Source organism: Taudactylus pleione, unplaced genomic scaffold (assembly GCF_031769625.1).
Source record: "Taudactylus pleione unplaced genomic scaffold, aTauple2 ptg000306l, whole genome shotgun sequence".
Taxonomy (NCBI): domain Eukaryota; kingdom Metazoa; phylum Chordata; class Amphibia; order Anura; family Myobatrachidae; genus Taudactylus; species Taudactylus pleione.
This window is the reverse complement of record NW_028284707.1, coordinates 5533494-5553843: the sequence shown is the minus strand read 5'-3', so window position 1 is coordinate 5553843 and position 20350 is coordinate 5533494. Positions and strand designations below refer to the sequence as shown.

General features: G+C 46.5%; 1 protein-coding gene across 1 annotated transcript in view; it reads left to right on the top strand.

The window, feature by feature from the left end:
• The window catches only part of ASNS (asparagine synthetase (glutamine-hydrolyzing)), a 95608-nt gene extending 77421 nt beyond the window's left edge, over positions 1-18187 (top strand). Inside the window, exons 8-12 of the mRNA XM_088442203.1 lie at positions 1098-1204; positions 2977-3077; positions 4042-4123; positions 4227-4382; positions 17922-18187. Of these exons, the coding sequence (XP_088298329.1) occupies positions 1098-1204; positions 2977-3077; positions 4042-4123; positions 4227-4382; positions 17922-18131 (656 nt within the window). The 3' untranslated portion in view covers positions 18132-18187. The remainder of the gene's footprint in view (positions 1-1097; positions 1205-2976; positions 3078-4041; positions 4124-4226; positions 4383-17921) is intronic.
• The last annotated feature ends 2163 nt before the right edge of the window (positions 18188-20350 follow it).

The window sequence follows — 20350 nt, the reverse complement described above, 5'->3', positions numbered from 1 at the left end:
ATCCTGCCCACTGAAGCACACGGAGGAAAGCCACACAAACATGGGGAGAGCATACATGCAGGGCCATAACTATGGCGCAGGGCACCGGAGGGCAGGGGGCGCTGTTCAAAGGTGCCTGTCAATTTTATGTTTACAATCATTCTTAGTTGTAGCTTCTTCTTTTATCCCCGGCATCTCCTGGCCACCCCTATCTCCTCCCTGACCGACTCCCCCTCCATTTGGCCACCTCCCCAAGCACCTTCAGTCACATCCTCCTTTACTTAATACACACATTTCAGAATACTGTCATACCCGGGACTCAAACCCATCACCTCTCACAAATCGTTCAGCGATATTGTTAGTTGTGCAGATCGTACCATGTATACCCAGCTTTCCAGATACATATATGAACCCGAGGGTTCATGTGGGCATTATAACAAAGGTGCAGCAGTATATAGTGCTGGAAATTTGGTGTGTTTTGATCAGGGATGTGTAGAAAAGGTAGACAGGGGAGGCAGTGCCTCACCTGCCATACACGTTTTACTACAGAGTTTTGACTACAAAAATTATTAGAATAATACAAAGAAAATATTTATAATATTTTCTTTCATTTTTTCTTATTTTTTTTTATGGTAAAAACTCTGGAGTATACCTAAGTATGACAGGAAAGGCTCTGGCTCATCTGCCTCACCTTACCGCACATCACTGGTAAGTACAGTAGAGGAGCAAAAGATATAGGTAGGGCTGCTGTGTGATTTTTCGGCAGGGCTGGGCTGGAGCCACTCGCCCCAAATGCAGTCGACTCCTGTGATGTCCGGATGGTGTCCGTCACGTATTGTGTCGCCCTATGGCAATCTCCCGATGCGCTTCCCCGTCGCTCCACCCACGGCTTTGTCAGCGGTCACTTCCTCCTAGTTGACTCAGCAGTACTGCAGCCAGGAGAGCTACCCAAATTAGGGCCGCGAGCTACCGGTAGTTCACAAACTACGGGTTGGAGACCACTGGTATAGATTCATGTAAATCAAGTTTTCAGGTTCTCTATGTAATGTTGTTTGAAGAGGAATTAAAGCTACGAGGAATAAGCATTTGTTAACACTATTTTGGTCTGTTTGTTTCAGGGATGTATTTGGTTTCCAAGTACATACGAAAAAACACGGACAGTGTGGTTATATTTTCCGGCGAGGGCTCGGATGAGCTTACCCAAGGGTATATATATTACCACAAGGTTAATATATTTTTTGTTTTCCTTTCTTTGTTTGCTGAGGCATGTGGGAAGATGGTAATTACATTTACAGAATTTCTGTAATTGTTTCTGATCGGTATAAGATGGAATTCAGAGACGAGTCACTAATGCCCTGGTTCCGTATGTGAGGTCATGGTCTGTCGTCCCGGGGAGGAAGACAATCTGCTTGGATAGCTGCACATTAATCAGCTGTGTTTATTTCATATGTGCATTTTAAGTAGCGGAGCCAAGGATATTCAGGAATACAGTGTGCGAGTGCAATATAGCTCAATGTACAATCCCATTACTGCTCTGCTCTATCACGAGGTGTGTCTAATAGCAAAACACATATATATAGATATACATTTCAGAACGGAGCAATAATATAAATATGGGATTTGAGAGGTGATATTAATAGAGGCCAGGTGGGCTGCGATTACAAAACAGAATTCACTTCTGGGAAAAGTATATATACAGATGGAGTTGGTGCAGAGTGGAGGGTATACTGTTTGCAGGAGCATATTTAGTGTTTTCGCAATGGGCATGTTCTGAAACGGCCAATACGGGGCTCTGTGCCTATCGGTTGTATCGCCACTAGCGACTGAAGGGGCATAACTAAGCTAAAATGGGGGCGTTCTCAAATAGGGGCTGATTCAGAGATTTATGTTGAATCGATATTCATGCAGATCTCTATTTATTTTAGATATGCGCAGGAGCCGCACTGCGCAAGTGCAGGTCTGGTCGCAATTCCCCAAAAGCCGCAGCACGATTAACATGCTGCTGGAATTTGGGGGTGGGAAGCGTTTTAGAAAACGAGGGCGCGTCTGGCCCATTTTTTGGGCATGCCGTAGGCAGTGGCTGCGTCCTCGGACGTTTCACTGGCCCCTGCACCATTGTTTTGCCGCACACCGAGTAACCTGTTCATGCCTTTGATCCAATGCTGCGTCGCCGTCTTCGAAAGCAGTGGCGGATCAGGGAAGCTGGCTGTGGGACCTCTATTTGCACAAGACACTTCTTGCGGCTATTGTATATTTTACCATAGGCACTACATACAATGGCGCAGCAGTTGGGCTTTACCGTCCACCCCTGATTCAGCCCCATAAACGGTGCTTAGTGATGACAGAACTGCGGTCTATGTAGAGCTGCCAGGAGCGTATATACAGTTGTGTTCAGATGGATCTTTTACATCAAGGCTATGGCTGGTGCTAGTGTGCCCTGATGTTGATGACAGGTATAAAACTGAGGAGTCTATTTACTAAGCGATGTTAGGAGATAACGTGAATGGTGATAAGGTACCAGCCAATCAGCTCCTAACTGCCATGTCGCAGGCTGTGTTTGAAAAATGACAGATAGGAGCGGATTGGCTGGCACCTTATCACCGTTCACTTTATCTCCTAACACAGCTTAGTAAATAGACTCCTCAGCATACGCGTTTAGTTCCATGATCGCAGTGCAGGAGAAATTACCACCAACTTGCGTTCAACTCTTTATCAGTCCCATAGGCTGTTACATATTAACAAAGCCTAGGTCTGTAGTTTCCCCTGGCAGCCAATCAACAATTAGCTTGGATTGCTGTAGTGCAAGATCGATAATGAAAGCAGATGTCTGATTGGTTGCTGCAGATCTCTAGGCATTTACATTATTTTAAGTTAATATTTCCCAGTTTCCACTGTTTTGCATTTCTAGTTATACATGCTCTGCAATTGGGGTGGTGGTTCTACAGTGAAGCCAACAGTTATAGTGGATAAACTTATGCACCAACAAACCTATTACAGGCTCCATCTCCAGAAGAGGCTGCAGAAGACAGCGAGCGTTTACTGCGAGAACTGTACTTGTTCGATGTACTCCGTGCTGACCGGACAACTGCTGCACATGGGTGAGTTTGCCACCCCCGTAAATTTCCAGTGCATAGCCTATGACATATACAGGATTTCAGAGGTGGGAGAGAAGATAAATGTGGTGGGGTACAATTCATTGGCTGTCAGTAAATCTAGTGTTTCAAGGCTCGAGGGTGGAGCTAAAAGAGCCTGGTGGGAGGAGATGTCCAGATAGATGGATGGATTGATTAATTGTTGGTTGTGAAGTCGGTGACCAAGACGATTTCGGTGAGGGAGTGGGAGAGGGGAGTAGAGAATTTGGGGCAGAATAAATAGTATTGGTATGGAGAGTTAAAGGTGCCTTGCAGGTGAGGGGGGGACCAGAAGCATAAGAAATAGGACTGTTTGAATAGAGCTAGGACAAAACTGTAGAGGGGGGGGGATGAATTTTTGGTGGAAGAAGTCAGTATGAGAGTACATGTTCCACCAGTGCTTCTCGGTTCCGCAATAGGAATATTAGAAGGCGTCTGATAAGTTTGGAATGCCAGGGTTACGGTGGGGAGGCTTAGGGAGTTAAGGATGAAGAGATTGTGGCTGGAGGCTGGTTTATTACAGACACGAGGAGTGGAGAGGGGAGATGTGTGGGGAAGGAGTGTAGATTGATTTGGGAGGGGAGTCACAAGACTCAGGGAAGATTAAGGGGAAGAGATGGTGAGTGAGGGGCTTAGTAGGAGGCAAGAGAGAGGGAGAGTGAGAAAATGGAAGTGAAGGTGGGAGGTGGGGCAGAGAGAGAGAGACAAGGGCAAAAGGAAAGGGGAAGGTGAGAAGGGTGTATGGTAGGGGAGGACACTAGGGGCATGATGAAGCTGATAGAAGCACAAAGAGCCAGTGTGATGTGTGGGTGAAGGGACATAGCAGGGACCTATGGGTGGAAGGAATGAAGAGGGGGGCATGGTAAATGAGGGAGAGTAGATATCTACTGAGGGATATCGGAATTAAACTTTTTTCTTTGTGTCTTACAAGCCTAGAACTCCGAGTACCTTTCCTTGATCACCGGTTTACGTCTTACTACCTCTCTCTGCCTCCAGAACTCCGAATTCCTAAGGTGTGGTATAAAGTCTACAAAAGTATACCCATGCCTAATAATGCTTTCCTCTCTATAGTGTTGTTATAGCATGACTGTTACATCATCTTCTGACTCCGCACAGAAAGGAATAGAAAAATACCTCCTGAGAGAAGCATTTGAGAGCTCCAACCTTCTGCCCACAGAAATCCTGTGGAGGCCTAAGGAGGCTTTCAGCGACGGCCTGACATCTGTTAAAAAATCCTGGTTTACAATTCTGCAGGACCACATAGAACATCAGGTACGTGGACCCCCCACAGGAGCCGGGGATTTGAATGCAGTCTGTAAAAGGATTCACTACTCCTATGATAGAGAACACATACTGTAATGCAAACAAAACAAAGCCAAACAGGATTTTGCCACAAACACTCATTTATATAAGTTAAAGGATAATGCAACTTTCAAATAAGTTGCTTCAGTTAGATCTATTATTTGCCAATATAACATGGTACGTATGAGCACCTTGGGAGTGACTTGGGTTGCTCTAGGTAACAGACATTGCTGTGCTGACGTAGAGCTGCCTGGCCCTCACACTTTAACTTCACATTTGTGTTACCTATAGCACATGTTTATCTTCTTCCAAGCTTTATTTATACACCAAGGGGCTGACGCACAGGAGCAGCGATTTCTGGGTGGATCTTGCCACGCTTAGCATTGCGCATGGTCCGGAGTTGAGCCTACGCATCTACGGGCGACTCAGAGTTTTATGCAACTGAGTCGCGTCTCCACTTGTAACTCACGGGGTGGAACTGGGCGCTAACGGATATTAGTGAGGGCGTGTAGACGCAACTGCGGGCTAGGCTGGTTTGTGCGTACGTAGACATATGCCTGATTTTGCTTGCACAAAGGAATGGGGCTGGTGCAAGTGCGGGCTCATAATGATGATGGCTGTTTAACCAAGCGTGTGGAAAGGGGCCGTGCCAGGGGCGCACAAGCGCCACACTTTGCTGCTCCGAGGGGGGCATCACTGGAGCCTGACCAGCCTTAAATACCCTACCTGTCTTTAGATGATCAAGATTAAGGGGTCTATTAACTAAGCCTTGAATAGAGATAAAGTGTACAGGGATAAAGTCCCAACCAATCAGCACCTAATTGTCATTTTTCAAACACAGCTTGTAACATGGCAGTTAGGAGCTGATTGGCTGGGACTTTATCTCCGTTCACTATATCTCCATCCAAGGCTTAGTAAATAGACCCCTAAGTCCCAGCATAGGAGTATGTCATTTGCAGCATGGGTTATGGGGGGCGGAGCCAAAAGACGCACTGACTATGGAATCCACTTCTAATTTACTGTCGCTCCATAGGGCGAGATTTATCAAACCTTGGCGAGAGAGAGATAAAGTACTAACCAATCAGCTTCTAACTGTTATTTATCAGGCTATGGAGCCTATTCGTCAACAATAAAATAACGTTTTTAAGGACATTTATCACTGATATCGCCTGGTTAAGTCCGCCTGCGTTAATTTCCACACTCCCCATACATTAGTACATTAGTATGGGGATAAGGAAATTATGCTATTCACCAAATTCCGAAAATTATGTATTTTCGCAATTTGATGAGTTACTATTCGCCACTGTGAGGTGACGTACAGCGGGTAACACTTACCTGCTTTCAGCGTGGGCAGGTCCCCCGGCGTCTTCCTCCGGCGATTTGGTCCCTCCTATGGCTTCGGTGGCTGCTCTGACACGTGTTCTCCCAGCGGAACACAATAAAGTTTAGAAGAAAAAAAAGTTTTTTTTTTTTCTAAACTGTACAGTGGTCTGCAGGGAGAACACGTGTCAGAGCAGCAGGACAGAGCCGTGGCTGCTGCAGCGGGCAGGTAAGTCGCGGGGGGGGGATGGGGAGGGGGTACACACACACATAATTACCGCAGCTGTAGGCAGTGCTGCGCATGCTCTGGTTTTACAGATGTAACAGCGCATGCAGCACTGATTACAGCCGCGGTAAGGTAGTGTAGAGAGGGAAAACTATCTATTTCCCGAAAAGCTGTCATCGGAAAAATGACAGCTTTTCGGAATAGATACTTATGGAGAGGAGTAATGATGAATTCCTCCGGTAATTAGGTAGAACTCCATGTGAGTCCTAAACCTAATTACCCTCATTGAATTTTAAGGTATGATGAATAGGCCCCATAGTTTGAAAAATTACAGTTAAGCCGGTTACGCACTAGACGATATGTCGTCTGATCCCGCTGATCAGAGCGACCTATCAGGTACATCATCTAATGTGTACCCGCTATGTCGCTGACGATGCACGTTCTCACACGCCGCCAGCGTCATCCTCCGTTGGCCCTGCTTGCAGGTCCAACGGGCGATATCGCAAGCTTGGGTCATGCTGCTGAATGCATCATGGCCCCTACCATCGCTCCAGATGTATGTACTGTATGTATGTATACAGTTGCCGATGCCAGCACAGCCGCCGGGTCCCGTCGCTGGCGAGGTTGGGCACACTAGATATCGTCTAGTGTGTACTGGCCTTAAGGAGCTGATTGGTTGGTACTTTATCTCTCTCTACTTTTTCTCTCCCCAAGGTTTGATACATGTTAGTCCTCACGCGGCAGACGGTGGGTACAGGGTGGATGACACACATAGGTACCGCTTCATACTGGGCAAGGTTTGATGTTTAGGTGGGAATACACATACAGACTAATAGGTCATGGCGACATCCATCAACATAGACAAAAATAATCTGAATTATCCCTATCAGATTATTATTAGCACCAGACTCATGTTATAGACACACACACTGAGATATCAGCCCGGTTGCCTTATAGATGCCAGTAATGCTGCACGTGAGCCTTTCTGATGAATAGTGTTACTAGTACAGATCAGAGAACTCGCTGACCTCCCAGTTACTGGAATCACAGTCTTTGTATGAAGATTGCAGCCCGGGATTCCTGGGGAGGGGGCACAGCGTTTAACAACATACTGTATCGGATTTCCTGCAGAAACATTTTATTTTGACATCTCCAAATATTACAAGCAGCAAGTACACTCTAAGTTGAATCCTATCATTTAAATTGATAACCAGATTACATCAAAAAAGTGTTTATGTTTATTTCGCACATCTGACTTTCTGAGCATGGAAACAGCTGTTTGTCATGTAGTATTATAGCACACACAGGGTGGGGATGTACTAACTTTGCGGTGTACATCCCATCAGGCATCTCAACCTTACTAATCACATATGTACTAACATATGTGATTAGTAACGCAAAGAACACCTCTTGCGATAAGAGCTGCCCTTTGCGAAGCAGCCAACGCCGAGTGAGGGGGTCTCCATGGGTCTCCGCCCCCTCCGAGCCCTGGGAACTTCTTGCTGGTGACCTGTGCAGGAAGTCCCAGGCTCCTCCTCCCTACACCCGGAAGAAGAAGGAGAAGGAGGGGGAGGACCCAGGAGGAGAAGGAGGCGGAGGACCCAGGAGGAGCACGGGCCGGCGACCAGGAGACTGAGGTGAGTGGGGGCCAGTGTTGGGCGACTGCGGGGCGGCGGCGAAGCGTTGGGTGTGGGATGTGGTAAGAAGCCCATAGGCTTCTATAGGGTAACGTTACCCTCCGCACCGATAATAGGGCAGCCCCGAAAACGGGGTTTTTACCGCATTTTTCCTTTAGTACATCCCGCCCAATGACTGCAGCCGTCACACTATAGAATATGTGTCTATCCCAAGTGTTTACGGCGCTGACTCTATTCTGCCCTAATCTGCATATTGAAGTTTATCCCGCCCACTGTTCTTACGTCCACACCCATGGCCATCATCATTAGTGTTGCTGGGTGCAAAAGATCCGTCTGAAGCAGATGTCCCATCTCTGGGCCTGATTCAGACCCGGTCGCAAGTGCTGAGCGCTCACAACCGGGTCGATGGTGGCCCAGAGCGCATGCACACGACGGAGCCGGCTCCGTCGTGCGCATGCGCTAGACCCAGATAGCGACGGGCAATCCATCGCTCCGGGTCTCGCACCAAAGGGGGCGTGCTGTCGATGTTGAGTGACAGCACGCCCCCTTTGGTGGGCGGGCCGGGGGGGAGGCTGCCCAGACGGAGGCGTTCCCATGAGAACGCCTACCGTCTGGGGGCGGCCCTGACATCACAAGTGATGTCAGTGGGAGAGCTTTCGGCTCTGTTTGAGCCAAAAGCCCTCTGGGGCTTGCGGCCACGAGACCCTACCACAAGGGTCTCGTCGCAAGCCCGATGGTCGCGATGGTCTTGACCATTGCGACCATCATCCTGGCTGCTCGCATTAGCTGTGGGTGGCAACCCACAGCAATGCGAGCGGCCAGGAGGCCGCTCCATTAAAAAAAGACACCCTGATTCAGAGCGAGCGCTCTGTCAGAGCGTCCGGCTCTGAATCAGGCCCTCTGTCCGCACGTTGCGAATGAGTCAGCTGATACGCCCATGGCACCCCCATGAGATGGACTGCATGGTAGCCGCCCAGTTACTCCCCAGAAATACCCATTTCACGCATAGTGTGGCCCGCTGTCCTATGGATCAATCCGTATGCACTAGCGAACTCCATGTGTGCGATTAAGTCTGATTTGGGGCATGTGCGTTCGCTATTTTCTGTCTTTGGCGCGTGCTCTGTAAACTGAAATCTGCAAGAAGTGTCTACATTTTCACTTGCAAGAGAGTCAGTCATTAAATGTTTGCTTAATTAAAAAAATACAGCTTGCAGATCCGCAAAATGATGCTCATTCTTAATGAGCGCAGAGCAAAATAGAGCAAGTATCTGTGCACCGTGGTAAAACCATGCTACACTGCAGGTGGAGCAGATGTAAGATGTTCAGAGTGAGTCAAGTCCCCCATAATCTGCAGGACGTTTCCCCGATTGGACCGGAACTGCCAGTCTGCCAGTCGGAAATGCAGATCGATAATTGACGATACGTTGAGGAATCAGTGAAATTCTTCATCCCCGATTTACTGATCCCAATCATGTTTTGGTCGTATCGGCAAATCAGGGAAATCCAACATGTTGGATTACACCGATGCCCCGACCCCGGACTCTGTGGATTGGGGAATTGCACCAATACAACACAGATGGGGCCTTTAGATTTGGGAGGGGTGTGTACAAACTCAAATTGTAATTGCAGTGCAAAAATCCAGCATGTGTGGGCTACATGCAAAAGCAGCCAGTATTTACCCTGCATGCAAGAAATAAATAAATAAATACATAAATAATATTTGGATCCTTTGAAGAGCAACATAATTTGTTCCAGGTGCAAATTTACTGGCTTTTTTTTGGTTTGCTCCCAAATCAGAACCAGCCACAGTAATGCTCCCTGAGCCGGTGTATGCTATGGCGCGTCTTCCAGGCAGCCTGCAAGCCAAATACAGTTGCAACCAGGTCATACTTGCCTACCCTCCCGATTTGGTCGGGAGCCTCCCGAAAATTGGGTGCCGCTCCCAACCTCCTGGGAAGGCAGGCAAATCTCCCGGCTGCCGCCGATCCCTCCTGTCCCACTGCAATTACTTGTAAAACCCTGGCAGCCAAGGGGGGCGATGACGCGATTCGCGTCATTTTGGCACCGCCCCCTGCTTCACACTGCCTGTAATATCGGCAGTGTGTAGCGGGGGCGGGGCCAAAATGACGCGCTCGCGTGCCTCCGCCCCCCGCCCCGCTCGCAAAAACTTGTCATCTGGCCGGCCCCGTCCCCGTGTGCTGGCCACGCCCCCCCAGTAATGCCGATCTGGCGGTTCCCTCCCGGAAGGGACAGCCAGATAGTCGGCAAGTATGAACCAGGTCAGTGACTGTGTTGCCTTCTCAGTTGTACAACCTGGTTGGAGGCATCGGTAGCACAACCCTAGTTACAGCCCTAAATATGCTTCTCTTTAAAATTATACAGTATATATAAGTTAAATGTTGCCAAATCATGGTGCTCATATGTTGCCATTGAAATGTTGCTATTCTCGGCTGGATTTAGAGTCAGGTGAAGTAGAAATGATAGAAATACTTAGCGGAACAGGCAGAGGAGCAAAGTAACAGCGATACCTTTGAGTTCCGCTTTTGTTTCACCATTCCACGGAATATAATTCTGTATTTCTACATTTCGCACTGCATTCTGATAATTGAGCCATGATAAACGCAGTCTGAATTCATCTAGCCTATTGTGTGTTTAGGGTATAAGAAGGTAAAAATCTGTATGGAACAAATATGGCAGTAAGACATACAATAAGGGCAAATTCTGCCAGTGAAACATACAGTAGAACATTCTGCACCAAACTGTGAAATTAAGCGAATATTCTATTCTATGAGTTACTGTCAAATCTTTTAGAATGCTTTGCTGTAGAGAAATACCTGAGTGCACCACCAGGGGGAGATGTTGCATTGTTTTTTCATCTGTTTTACTAGGTCAAGTTTGCAGGCTTCCTGTCATTGTTATATATACTATCATTTATTACTTGTGCATCATCAATACAGTGACTCAGATGTGCGTGTCCCTCACTGTCAGAGCTCCCAAAATAAGTACTATAATATATTCTTTGGAAATATTTCCCGAGTGTCCTTGCAGATTATAGGCAATCAGCTCATGATACATAGGTTACAGGGAGAAAAACTTCAGAGATTTGAGAGAACTTTGTCAGACTGATTGTTCTGCGGGAATCCCGAACACTGTATCATCATCATCGCTAGTGCCGCTGCCTGTATGTACAAACATAGCGATATGAGAATATATTGCAAGTTTGTTTTTTCACTGTCAGCTTGAAAGTTATTAGTTGGAACAATGGATTACATTTAGCATTCATCGTTGAGGAACTACAAGATTCAGCATACTGTACCTTGCCAGCCTCTGATTGTACAGATACACATGCTGTGCATTCATATAGAGGCTGCACTGATGTAGTGTACAGACATTGTACTTGAACACAGCCGGAATATGGATACATATCCCCTATAAATAGGTGCTCAGACACCCCGTATGGAAACACATACAGGATTGCATCTTTCTATAAGCCACAGCTCTCTGTATACACACACACACACTATACTTCTATAGGGGCACAAGGTCTACAGCTCTATATAGACCTATACAACCCCTGTAGGGGCACAGAGTCCTCTATATACACGTACAACCTCTATAGGTGCACAACGTTCTCTATAGAGGTACATCTATAGGGATACGCACAACCTATATAGGGACACTCAGCCCTCTACACACATGCACATCCTCTATAGGGATACCCAGCTTATACACACACAATCTCTATAGGGGCGCACAGCCTCTTTATATACAGGCACATCTTCTATAGGGATACACAGCTTATACGCACACAAGCTCTATAGGGGCGCACAGCCTCTTTATATACAGGCACAACCTCTATAGGGGCGCACAGCCTCTTTATATACAGGCACATCCTCTATAGGGATACACAGCTTATACACACACAGGCTCTATAGGGGCGCACAGCCTCTTTATATACAGGCACAACCTCTATAGGGGCGCACAGCCTCTTTATATACAGGCACAACGTCTATAGGGATACACAGCTTATACACACACAAGCTCTATAGGGGCGCACAGCCTCTTTATATACAGGCACATCCTCTATAGGGATACACAGCTTATACACACACAGGCTCTATAGGGGCGCACAGCCTCTTTATATACAGGCACAACCTCTATAGGGGCGCACAGCCTCTTTATATACATGCACATCCTCTATAGGGATACACAGCTTATACCCACATAGGCTCTATAGGGGCACACAGCCTCTTTATATACAGGCACAACCTATATATGGGGGAACACAGCCTCTTTATATACAGGCACAACCTCTATAGGGGCACACAGCCTCTTTATATACAGGCACAACCTATATATGGGGGAACACAGCCTCTTTATATACAGGCACAACCTCTATAGGGGCACACGGCCTCTTTATATACAGGCTCTATAGGGGCACACAGCCTCTTTATATACAGGCACAACCTCTTTAGGGGCACACAGCCCTTCATATACACTCTCAACCTCTATAGGGGCACACAACTTCTCTATATATTGGCACACAAACCCTATGTAGACTTACTCCCTGCTTTCTAAACTCCTCTAAGAACTCAGGGAATGGTCTCTTTGATCTACACTCAGAAACAATTTATACTTGTATTGAAAAACATGATAATAAGGCAGCATGCAGTGAGCAATATTTGAATGGTTTCCTGAATACTGTGAATAGAGAGGATTGGATATGTAAGTACCGTACACAGAAGACAGTATCATCCAAATTCCTCTACAAGATACATATTTCTTTCTTAGGTGTACTTGAGGCAGGGTGCATGTTAGCAGGATTGTCTGATTGCTGCGCACTGTAGGACCATGTATTCCGGGGCTTCTGGTCTCGGATTCTAGTGAATTATGAACCTCTAGCGCTGTTTAGAATATTGTAAACAGATAATCACCCCATAGATATGTTTAGCATATAATAGAGGTGCGCAATCTCAGTCACGCCCACAATGAAGTGGTGCAGTATTATATATATATATATATATATATATATATATAGCATCATGTCATTTAGCACAGTGCTCGTAAGACTAAAGCTGGGTACACACTAAGCGATGTATCATACGTTATATCATTCCAACACGATATATCGGCCACAACGCTAAGTGTGTACGCACTATTCTGCGTTCACGAGCGCCGTTGGTCGCATCTTCTGATCTGCTGTGCATGCACGGCAGATCAGAAGATCCGGTGCCAACACCATACCACTGGATGCGGTGGTGGAACGATATACAGTATCGTATATGGTACACCAGATCGTGCAGTGTGTACAGACCGCACAGATATATATTGTGCTATCACATCTGCGTCGCATTCATTTCCAGTCAATTTTGACCACCTCACAGTTCACAATTGTGTTCACCAACATTGTCCAAAGGCCGCAGCGAGCTGACTGGCTACACTAAGCAGCTATGTGATCACCTCTTGAGCTCCATGGTCATCCTCCTTCAGCAGTAAGCTGCACAGGGCAGGCACATCTGCTCTCCTGCTTGGCTCCGCCTCTGCCTCTCCTCACTGACTGATGCTGGGAGCTCCAGAGATGAGCGCATAGCTGGCCTGGCAGCGTAGGTGCAGGGGGCGGGCTTGGCCCCATAGCAGCCGCACCCCCTGCATCTGCGGTAGCTGCACCAATGCCCCACACCCTCTCCTGCTGCAGCAGCCCCACAGTGCAGTGCCTGTAGTACAGTGCGCTTAACCCGCTGCAGCCCAGTCACCAGACACCCTCTCAGAGTGGTCTACAGCTGCAGCGGCTCCAGTCCTCTCGTTTGAGGGGGGGCTGCTGCTGGCTGGTCCATCTGGCCAGGAACGGCGCATGAGTGGTGGTGGTGCTGCAACTGGCTTCTGGGGGCGGCTGAAGCCCAGAAAAGCCGTGTAGGGCTGCCCAAAAGGCAGAGCAGCAACTTCCACTGTAAACCACTCTCTGCTAATCGCAGCCCGGACTGGCAGTCCCAGGTGGAGAAGACACCTCCCCCTGGGGCTGCCTGTCCTGTGCATGACTGGCAGGTGGCGTTTCCAATGGGAAGCTACCTCCAGTCACAGTGTAGCCAGTGTATTCATGGACTGCACTGGCTCATTGAAGTCTGTGGGGGCAGCAGCCCCTAGGTAAAATCCGCCACTGGTCTACAGTGAGAAAAGGCGCCAGATTACGAGGTAGAGACTTTTCTAATGAATCCAAAACACTTGAGATCCGGTGCCTCGTTTGTGGATCCAAATATGGCGGGGAGATCTAAGGCCCTCAGTCAGAGCCGCTCGCAAAAAGCAAGCACTCGCTCTGAATGAGGGCGGATGCTTCTTTTTTTAAAGCCGGCCTCCTGGCCGCTCGCTAAGCTGTGGGTGACCACCCACAGCTTTAGCGAGCGGCCAGGTGATGATCGCGATGGTCGCGACCATCAGGCTTGTGACGAGACCCTTGTCGTAGGGACTCGTCTGCTGCAAGCCCTAGTGAGCTTTCGGCTCTAATAGAGCAGGAAGCTCACTACTGACATCACTTGTGATGTCAGTAGGGCCGCCCCTAAACAGCAGGCGTTCCTTCGGGAACGCCTCCATTTGATCAGCCACCCCCCTCCCCGCCTACAAAACGGGGCGAGCTGTCGATCAACATCGACAGTTGCCCCGTTTGTAGTGAGCCCCGGAGCAAGAGAATTTCTCTCTCGCTCCGAAGCTTGCGCGTGCGTGCGCAGTGCCCCACCATCGACCTGCTTGCGAGCAGGTCTGAATGAGGGCCTAAGTCCGGACTCCGATTCCCTTGGAGTTGGTAAGTTCGGGGGTGGGGTTTGTTTCCAGGAAACCGAAACTGCTCATCTCTACAAATTTATTGAGTATCTATAACCAGTAATAAATCAATTTTATTATTTTGCAATGAAATGTAGAACTTCAGGCATCTGCACGCAAGCAGTCCTTACTAGAATTTATTCATACATATTACAAATATGTAATTGTTCCCAGGGCTCCTTTCTCACCACACGCGATAGCTGGATCCTCTATGCTCTGCGGTCATCAATGTGTTTAACCCTTTTGCTGAAGAGGCTGTAATAAAATATTGCTGGAGACATTATTACATAACAATATAAAACAATGTACAAACATATCGGGCCTCAGGGCCTGATTCAGAGCCGGACACAATTAGCTCTCGCTCGTCCCGAAAATATGGGTGGCTATTCAAATGAACCGTTCGCTCTTTGCAGTCTGTTCACGCCTCTAGGTCTGAACGAGTGAACAAAACTTGCGGTCGTTTTTTATATAAATACGCCCCCTGGCCGCTCGCATCCTACGTCATGTCCGCTATTTATTAGATTAATCAAGTACATCGACCAGCGTATGAACTGCTCGCTATTCTTGTGGTTGGTTTTTGCTACCACAATCTTGCGAGCAGTTCTGGCTATAAAATAACCCAGTGACGTGGTCAATGATGCTGCTGTATTAATTATGCACACCCATAAAACGCCCGTTTTGACCTTTAAGCACGCCTGCGTTCGGATCTCCACTCCCCGTTTTCAAGCACCTTCCCGTTACTACCCACATACGCCTCATTCTGTCACTCAAATTATCAGGCATTCGCTATTTTGCGAGCACATGAATTTCGACCGCACTGACTGGTACGTGCATGCGTATAACGATCCGTACGCATGCGCAGTTGGGCAAACATCGTTCGGAGCGAACGAGCGGCCGTGAATCGGGCCCTCAGCCATTTACGTGCACATTGACCACGGTGCAGCGCCAAATCCTCTGTGGTGTCATGTGAGCCACGATTTACGCAGGTGCGCATAGATTCATCCAAAGCGCATGGGTTTACAGAGCAAGCTGGTTCAGCACTGGCACAGAGCTTTGGAAGAGAATCAAATTCACAGATGCATTTGGTAAAAAAAAGATTTGTGCACAAAATTGCCCCATTAAATACTAATAACGACTAAGGGCCTGATTCAGCAAGGATCGCAATTACTTATACGCACGCAATGGGATGATTATTTCGCGCTGCGCATGCATGCGCATCGCAGTGCGCTAACCAGACACTGCAATTGGAACTGCGATCACAGTGGCGATGCAGACCCATCATAGAGTGATTGACAGGAAGTGCCGTTTGTGGGTGGGTGAACACAGAAATGCCAGTGCGTTTCAAGTCAACGCCATTGCATGGGCGCGCATAAATTAATCGCTATGATACCATACGCAGCCTGAGGCCTCATAGCGTGTGCAGAAGTAAGCAATACCTGAGTGAGGTCTGACCTGCCTTACCTGTACGTATGGGTCCGATGTTACTCGATGTTACCGATTATTTCGCTATGTTGCCAAAGTATACGGATGTGAGTAAGGGGAAGTGGGCGTCCTTATGTTAGGCTGCGACCGCAATGCGCTCATGATTTATTTCATACATAAATTAGGCTAAACTAGGCAGTATTTTAGAAGAAAATTTAAAAAATGTTATTTATTGAAATCACGGGATCAAAAGGGGTCAGAGGTTAGACATCATGTTGCACAGTTCGCTTCTTAAGGTGCCTTGGCCCCTTCTGGTTTTGTGATGCTGCCGCCTAAAGGTGAAAATAGGCATTGACCTTACGCCAGATGCACTGGTGTAAATAAAAGGTGTATTGCGGCGTGCATTGTATGCACTTTGTAAATGAGGACAATAATGACAGAAACAACCTCAATCAGAAGCATTGCACAGTAGTATCCACTCGGGTTGGACTGTTGTGACCAGATTCATAGATAGAAGTTCGCAGCTCGCAGGTAAACAGAAGGTATTTATCTCAGTGTGATTAAAAAAAATGATTTGAACAGTGAGCATAACACTGTGAGTTTGCTGTTTGCAAGGAAACGTGTTTAATATACTGGCCCTGATTTACTGTTGTACGCTATGCCGAAGTTTTTCGCAAATGGAGCAATTTTTTGCCACAGCGCATGCGTTTGAGTCACAGTGCATATGCGTCAAAGTACGTTACCGTAGTCACATGCTGAGAATCTATATTCGCAGTGTGAGTGACAGGCAGGGAGCGTTTGGGGGAGGCAATAGGGAGTGTCGCCTGAAAACACAGGCGTGTCTAGACCGTTTTGGGGGTGTGCCACATCCTGATCTGCGATCCTATAAGCACACAGCAAGGCTCCGGCATCTCAGTGACGGCAGCAATTCTGAGTAAGCAAGTAAGCATAGACTCACACAAGGAGTTGATGGTGTCTAATCTGTGTCCAGTGCTGTGTATGTGTATACAATTGTGGACCGCTGCGATGGGTCTGGTGGGCGTCTCAGTGCAAGTCCCGGCCGCTGCTGCATTAGCATATTTTCATATATCCACAGCTGCGACAATCGCAGCTCAGCAGCATTAGCGCACAGCTCCGAATCAGGCCCAGTGTACATTGTGGGGCTGGCAGCCAATAGATAAACAATGAAACGGTCAACAGTGTCAAAATGTCAACAGGTACAAAAGGTCTACAGACAAAAAGGTCGTCATGGATGAACAATGACAGGCACAAAATGTCGACAGAATGGTCGACACAAATCCAGAGGGTTAGGGTTAGGCTCTAGAAGTTACGGTTAGGGTTAGGCACTTACTGGAGGGTTAGGGTCATGCACCACAAGGGAGGGCTAGGGTGAAGATTAGGGTTATAAAAAAAAAATTCATGTGTCAACCATTTTTGTGTTGACCATTCCAATGTCAACCTTTTGACCATGTCGATCTTTTGTACTTGTCGATCTTCATCCATGTTGACCTTTTTTTGTGTCGACCTATTGCCTGTTTACCACTTGGTGTCAATCTTTTGACTGTCTATGTAAATAGTGTAGTACTTTTAGTCCACACTGTGGCCATTTCCAATGGGACATGTTCATCTCGCTCAACTTTATCTTGGATTTTTTGGTCTATCTAATGTTTGAGAATTTATAGAGAATTTTCCAGCTTTGCAGTAGATCTGACGAACCGGTTCCTGAACAACTTTGAAACAAATTAGAGGGTCTCCTTTTGGTACTCAGTACCCCTACAGTATAGGAAAAACCTTTATGTCATCCATTGGTGTGAATAACTAAGACCACAGAAATTTTAAACCTTACATCCAGATTGTCTTAAACTATATCTTGTAATATTGAAAAAGCAAAAGTAGAATGTAGCAATATAATTACCTAGCTCTTTGGATTATGGGAAAAAGTTTATTGCACTTGGCCAATGTGTAATCTATAACTATCTGCATGAGTGCACTGTGGGAAAATCCATTGTCCAGCTATTGAACTGGAGCGAATGGACATTGATATATCTGATACTGATTGCATGACCATTGTGTGTGCTGAACCTTTATCTGCAGGTAGATGACATGATGCTGGAGAAGGCTGCTGACACATTCCCCTTTAATCCACCCAAGACAAAGGAAGGCTATTTCTACCGGCAGATCTTTGAGAAGTACTACCCGGGGCGTGCTGATTGGTTGTCTCATTACTGGATGCCACGTTGGATTCAGGCCACTGATCCCTCTGCCCGCACACTCAAGCATTACAAGTCTGATACCAATGCATAAAGTCTATACAGCTTTGGGGAAAAAAAGGAAACCATTCTCTCCTACTTGTTCTTTCAATAAAGTCTCACTTGTGCATTTTTTCCTGTGTTCAGTAATTCTGGTCCGAGCGATGGCTGAGACTTGGCAGAAAGACTTGTACTGTAGAATTCTGTTTTATTTGTGGAGATTCCTACTGCTGACACTCAGGGGTCTATTTACTAAGCCTTGGATGGAGATAAAGTGTACGGAGATAAAGTACCAGCCAATCAGCTCCTAACTGTCATGTCACAGGCTGTGTTTGAAAAATGACAGTTAGGAGCTGTTTGGTTGGTACTTTAACTCCGTCCACTTTATCTCCATCCAAGGCTTACTAAATAGACACCTCAGACCTTTATAATACAGTCACAAAACCACTAAAGTGCCTGATTCACAGATCCTGTCATTAAAGAGATGTTTACAGGTTCTTGCTAAAGGTTTACAAGCTCGTACATCTTTCAACTTTCATAAAATTTATTTAGTAACAGTTATTTATAAAGTGCGCACATATTTTACAAGACTCTTAAAGAGAATATTTGGCCATTCACCACTCTGACTCAGTGAAGCCTACAATCTATATTCCCTATCACACACAAAGACACAGACACAAAACTCACACAAACAAGGGGAGAACATACAAACACTGCATTGTTTGGCCAAAACCAGGAATTGAACGCATGACCAAAGTGCCATGAGGCAAAAATGTTAATCACTACTCAACAGTGCTACCCTGTGATAAAGTTCTGCCTGAAATTGATTTAATGTACGAGACTTAACAATAAGTTCTGGACATTCATTATATATATATATATATATATATATATATATATATATATAAAATAAATAAATAAATAAATATATATATATATATATATATATATATATATATATCATGCACACTCGGCACTCACTTGCTTTTCAAACTAGATGGTTGAGTGCTGTGGATTAAGCCTGTCATTTATTTAAATTTTGTGGTCACACTTGCTAGTGCACCCTGCTTTTCAAATGTAAGACAAACTTATTTTGTATATCTCCAGGTGTTTATTAATTAATATTCCTGGGTGTGGTCCTGTCTCTTTGGGCCAGGACACATATTCATGTTTAAAGTGTATGCAGGCTTGAGCCAAAGGTGGCAGACCAATGGCCAGATGGGAATAACCGTGAAGTGTGGTCAGCTTAACAAATTATTGCAATATTTTGGAACCAACATTCCCTGTATTCAAAGGAGTTGCAGTTTGAAAAGCAAGTGAGTGTCGAGTTTGTATGATATTTTTTATGTAGATGGCGTGGTCACATACCAAGGGCACCCGAGATGGTTGAGTGCTGTGGATTAAGCCTGTTATATATATATATATATATATATATATATTGTGGCAGTATAACCAGAGGTGGCACAGGTGAGCAGCAGATTCTGTGTGGGGCAGGGGAGATCTGCTCACACAGACTAGAAAAGCATTGTGGGAAGAAGCCTAATGGCTGCCTTGTGGAGAGAGCTCAGGTGTGGGCTGATGAGGAGGCAGACCAGTCAGGCTGCTGTTGGAGACAGTCCATGTGGGACTGTGGCAGCCAGAGAGCCCAGTGAAGCTGAGTAAGCCATTGTGGGCCAGGAGGACTGTGTCTGGACCTTGCAGGAGGCAAGGGGGGACCACAAACTCTCAGACTGTGTGACAAGAAAGCAGTGAAGCTGCAGGCTGAGGAAGCCAGGGCCTAAATCTGTAGGATACAGGGAAGGCCACCCAGACTGTATTTGTGTAGCTGTGGCAGCCAAGCCAGACTCGGGCTGGCAATAGACCTGCAGAGAAGCAGGCAGAGACTTTGCTGGCAAACTAGCTGCACCACGATAGAGAGGGCTCAAGAAGTGAGTTAGATGCCCTAAACAGGGGCTAGGTTGTTTATTATCTTCTGTTCCTTTGTGTTGTACCCTGTTTTTCCCTGCTGGAAGTAAAGCACCATCTCATTTATTTTACTTGAAAGCTGTGTTTGGACCCTCATTAAGCCCCTAAACACTGCACACCTAAACACCCTCTGCCGAGCTAATTACCCCCAAGATATCACTATATATATATATATGTGTATATATATATATATATATATATATATTAGGGGTGTGCACCGGCCACTTTTCGTGTTTTGTGTTTTGGTTTTGGATCTGGATCTTTCTTCGTGTTTTGGATCTGATTTGGTTTTGCCAAAACCACCCTTCC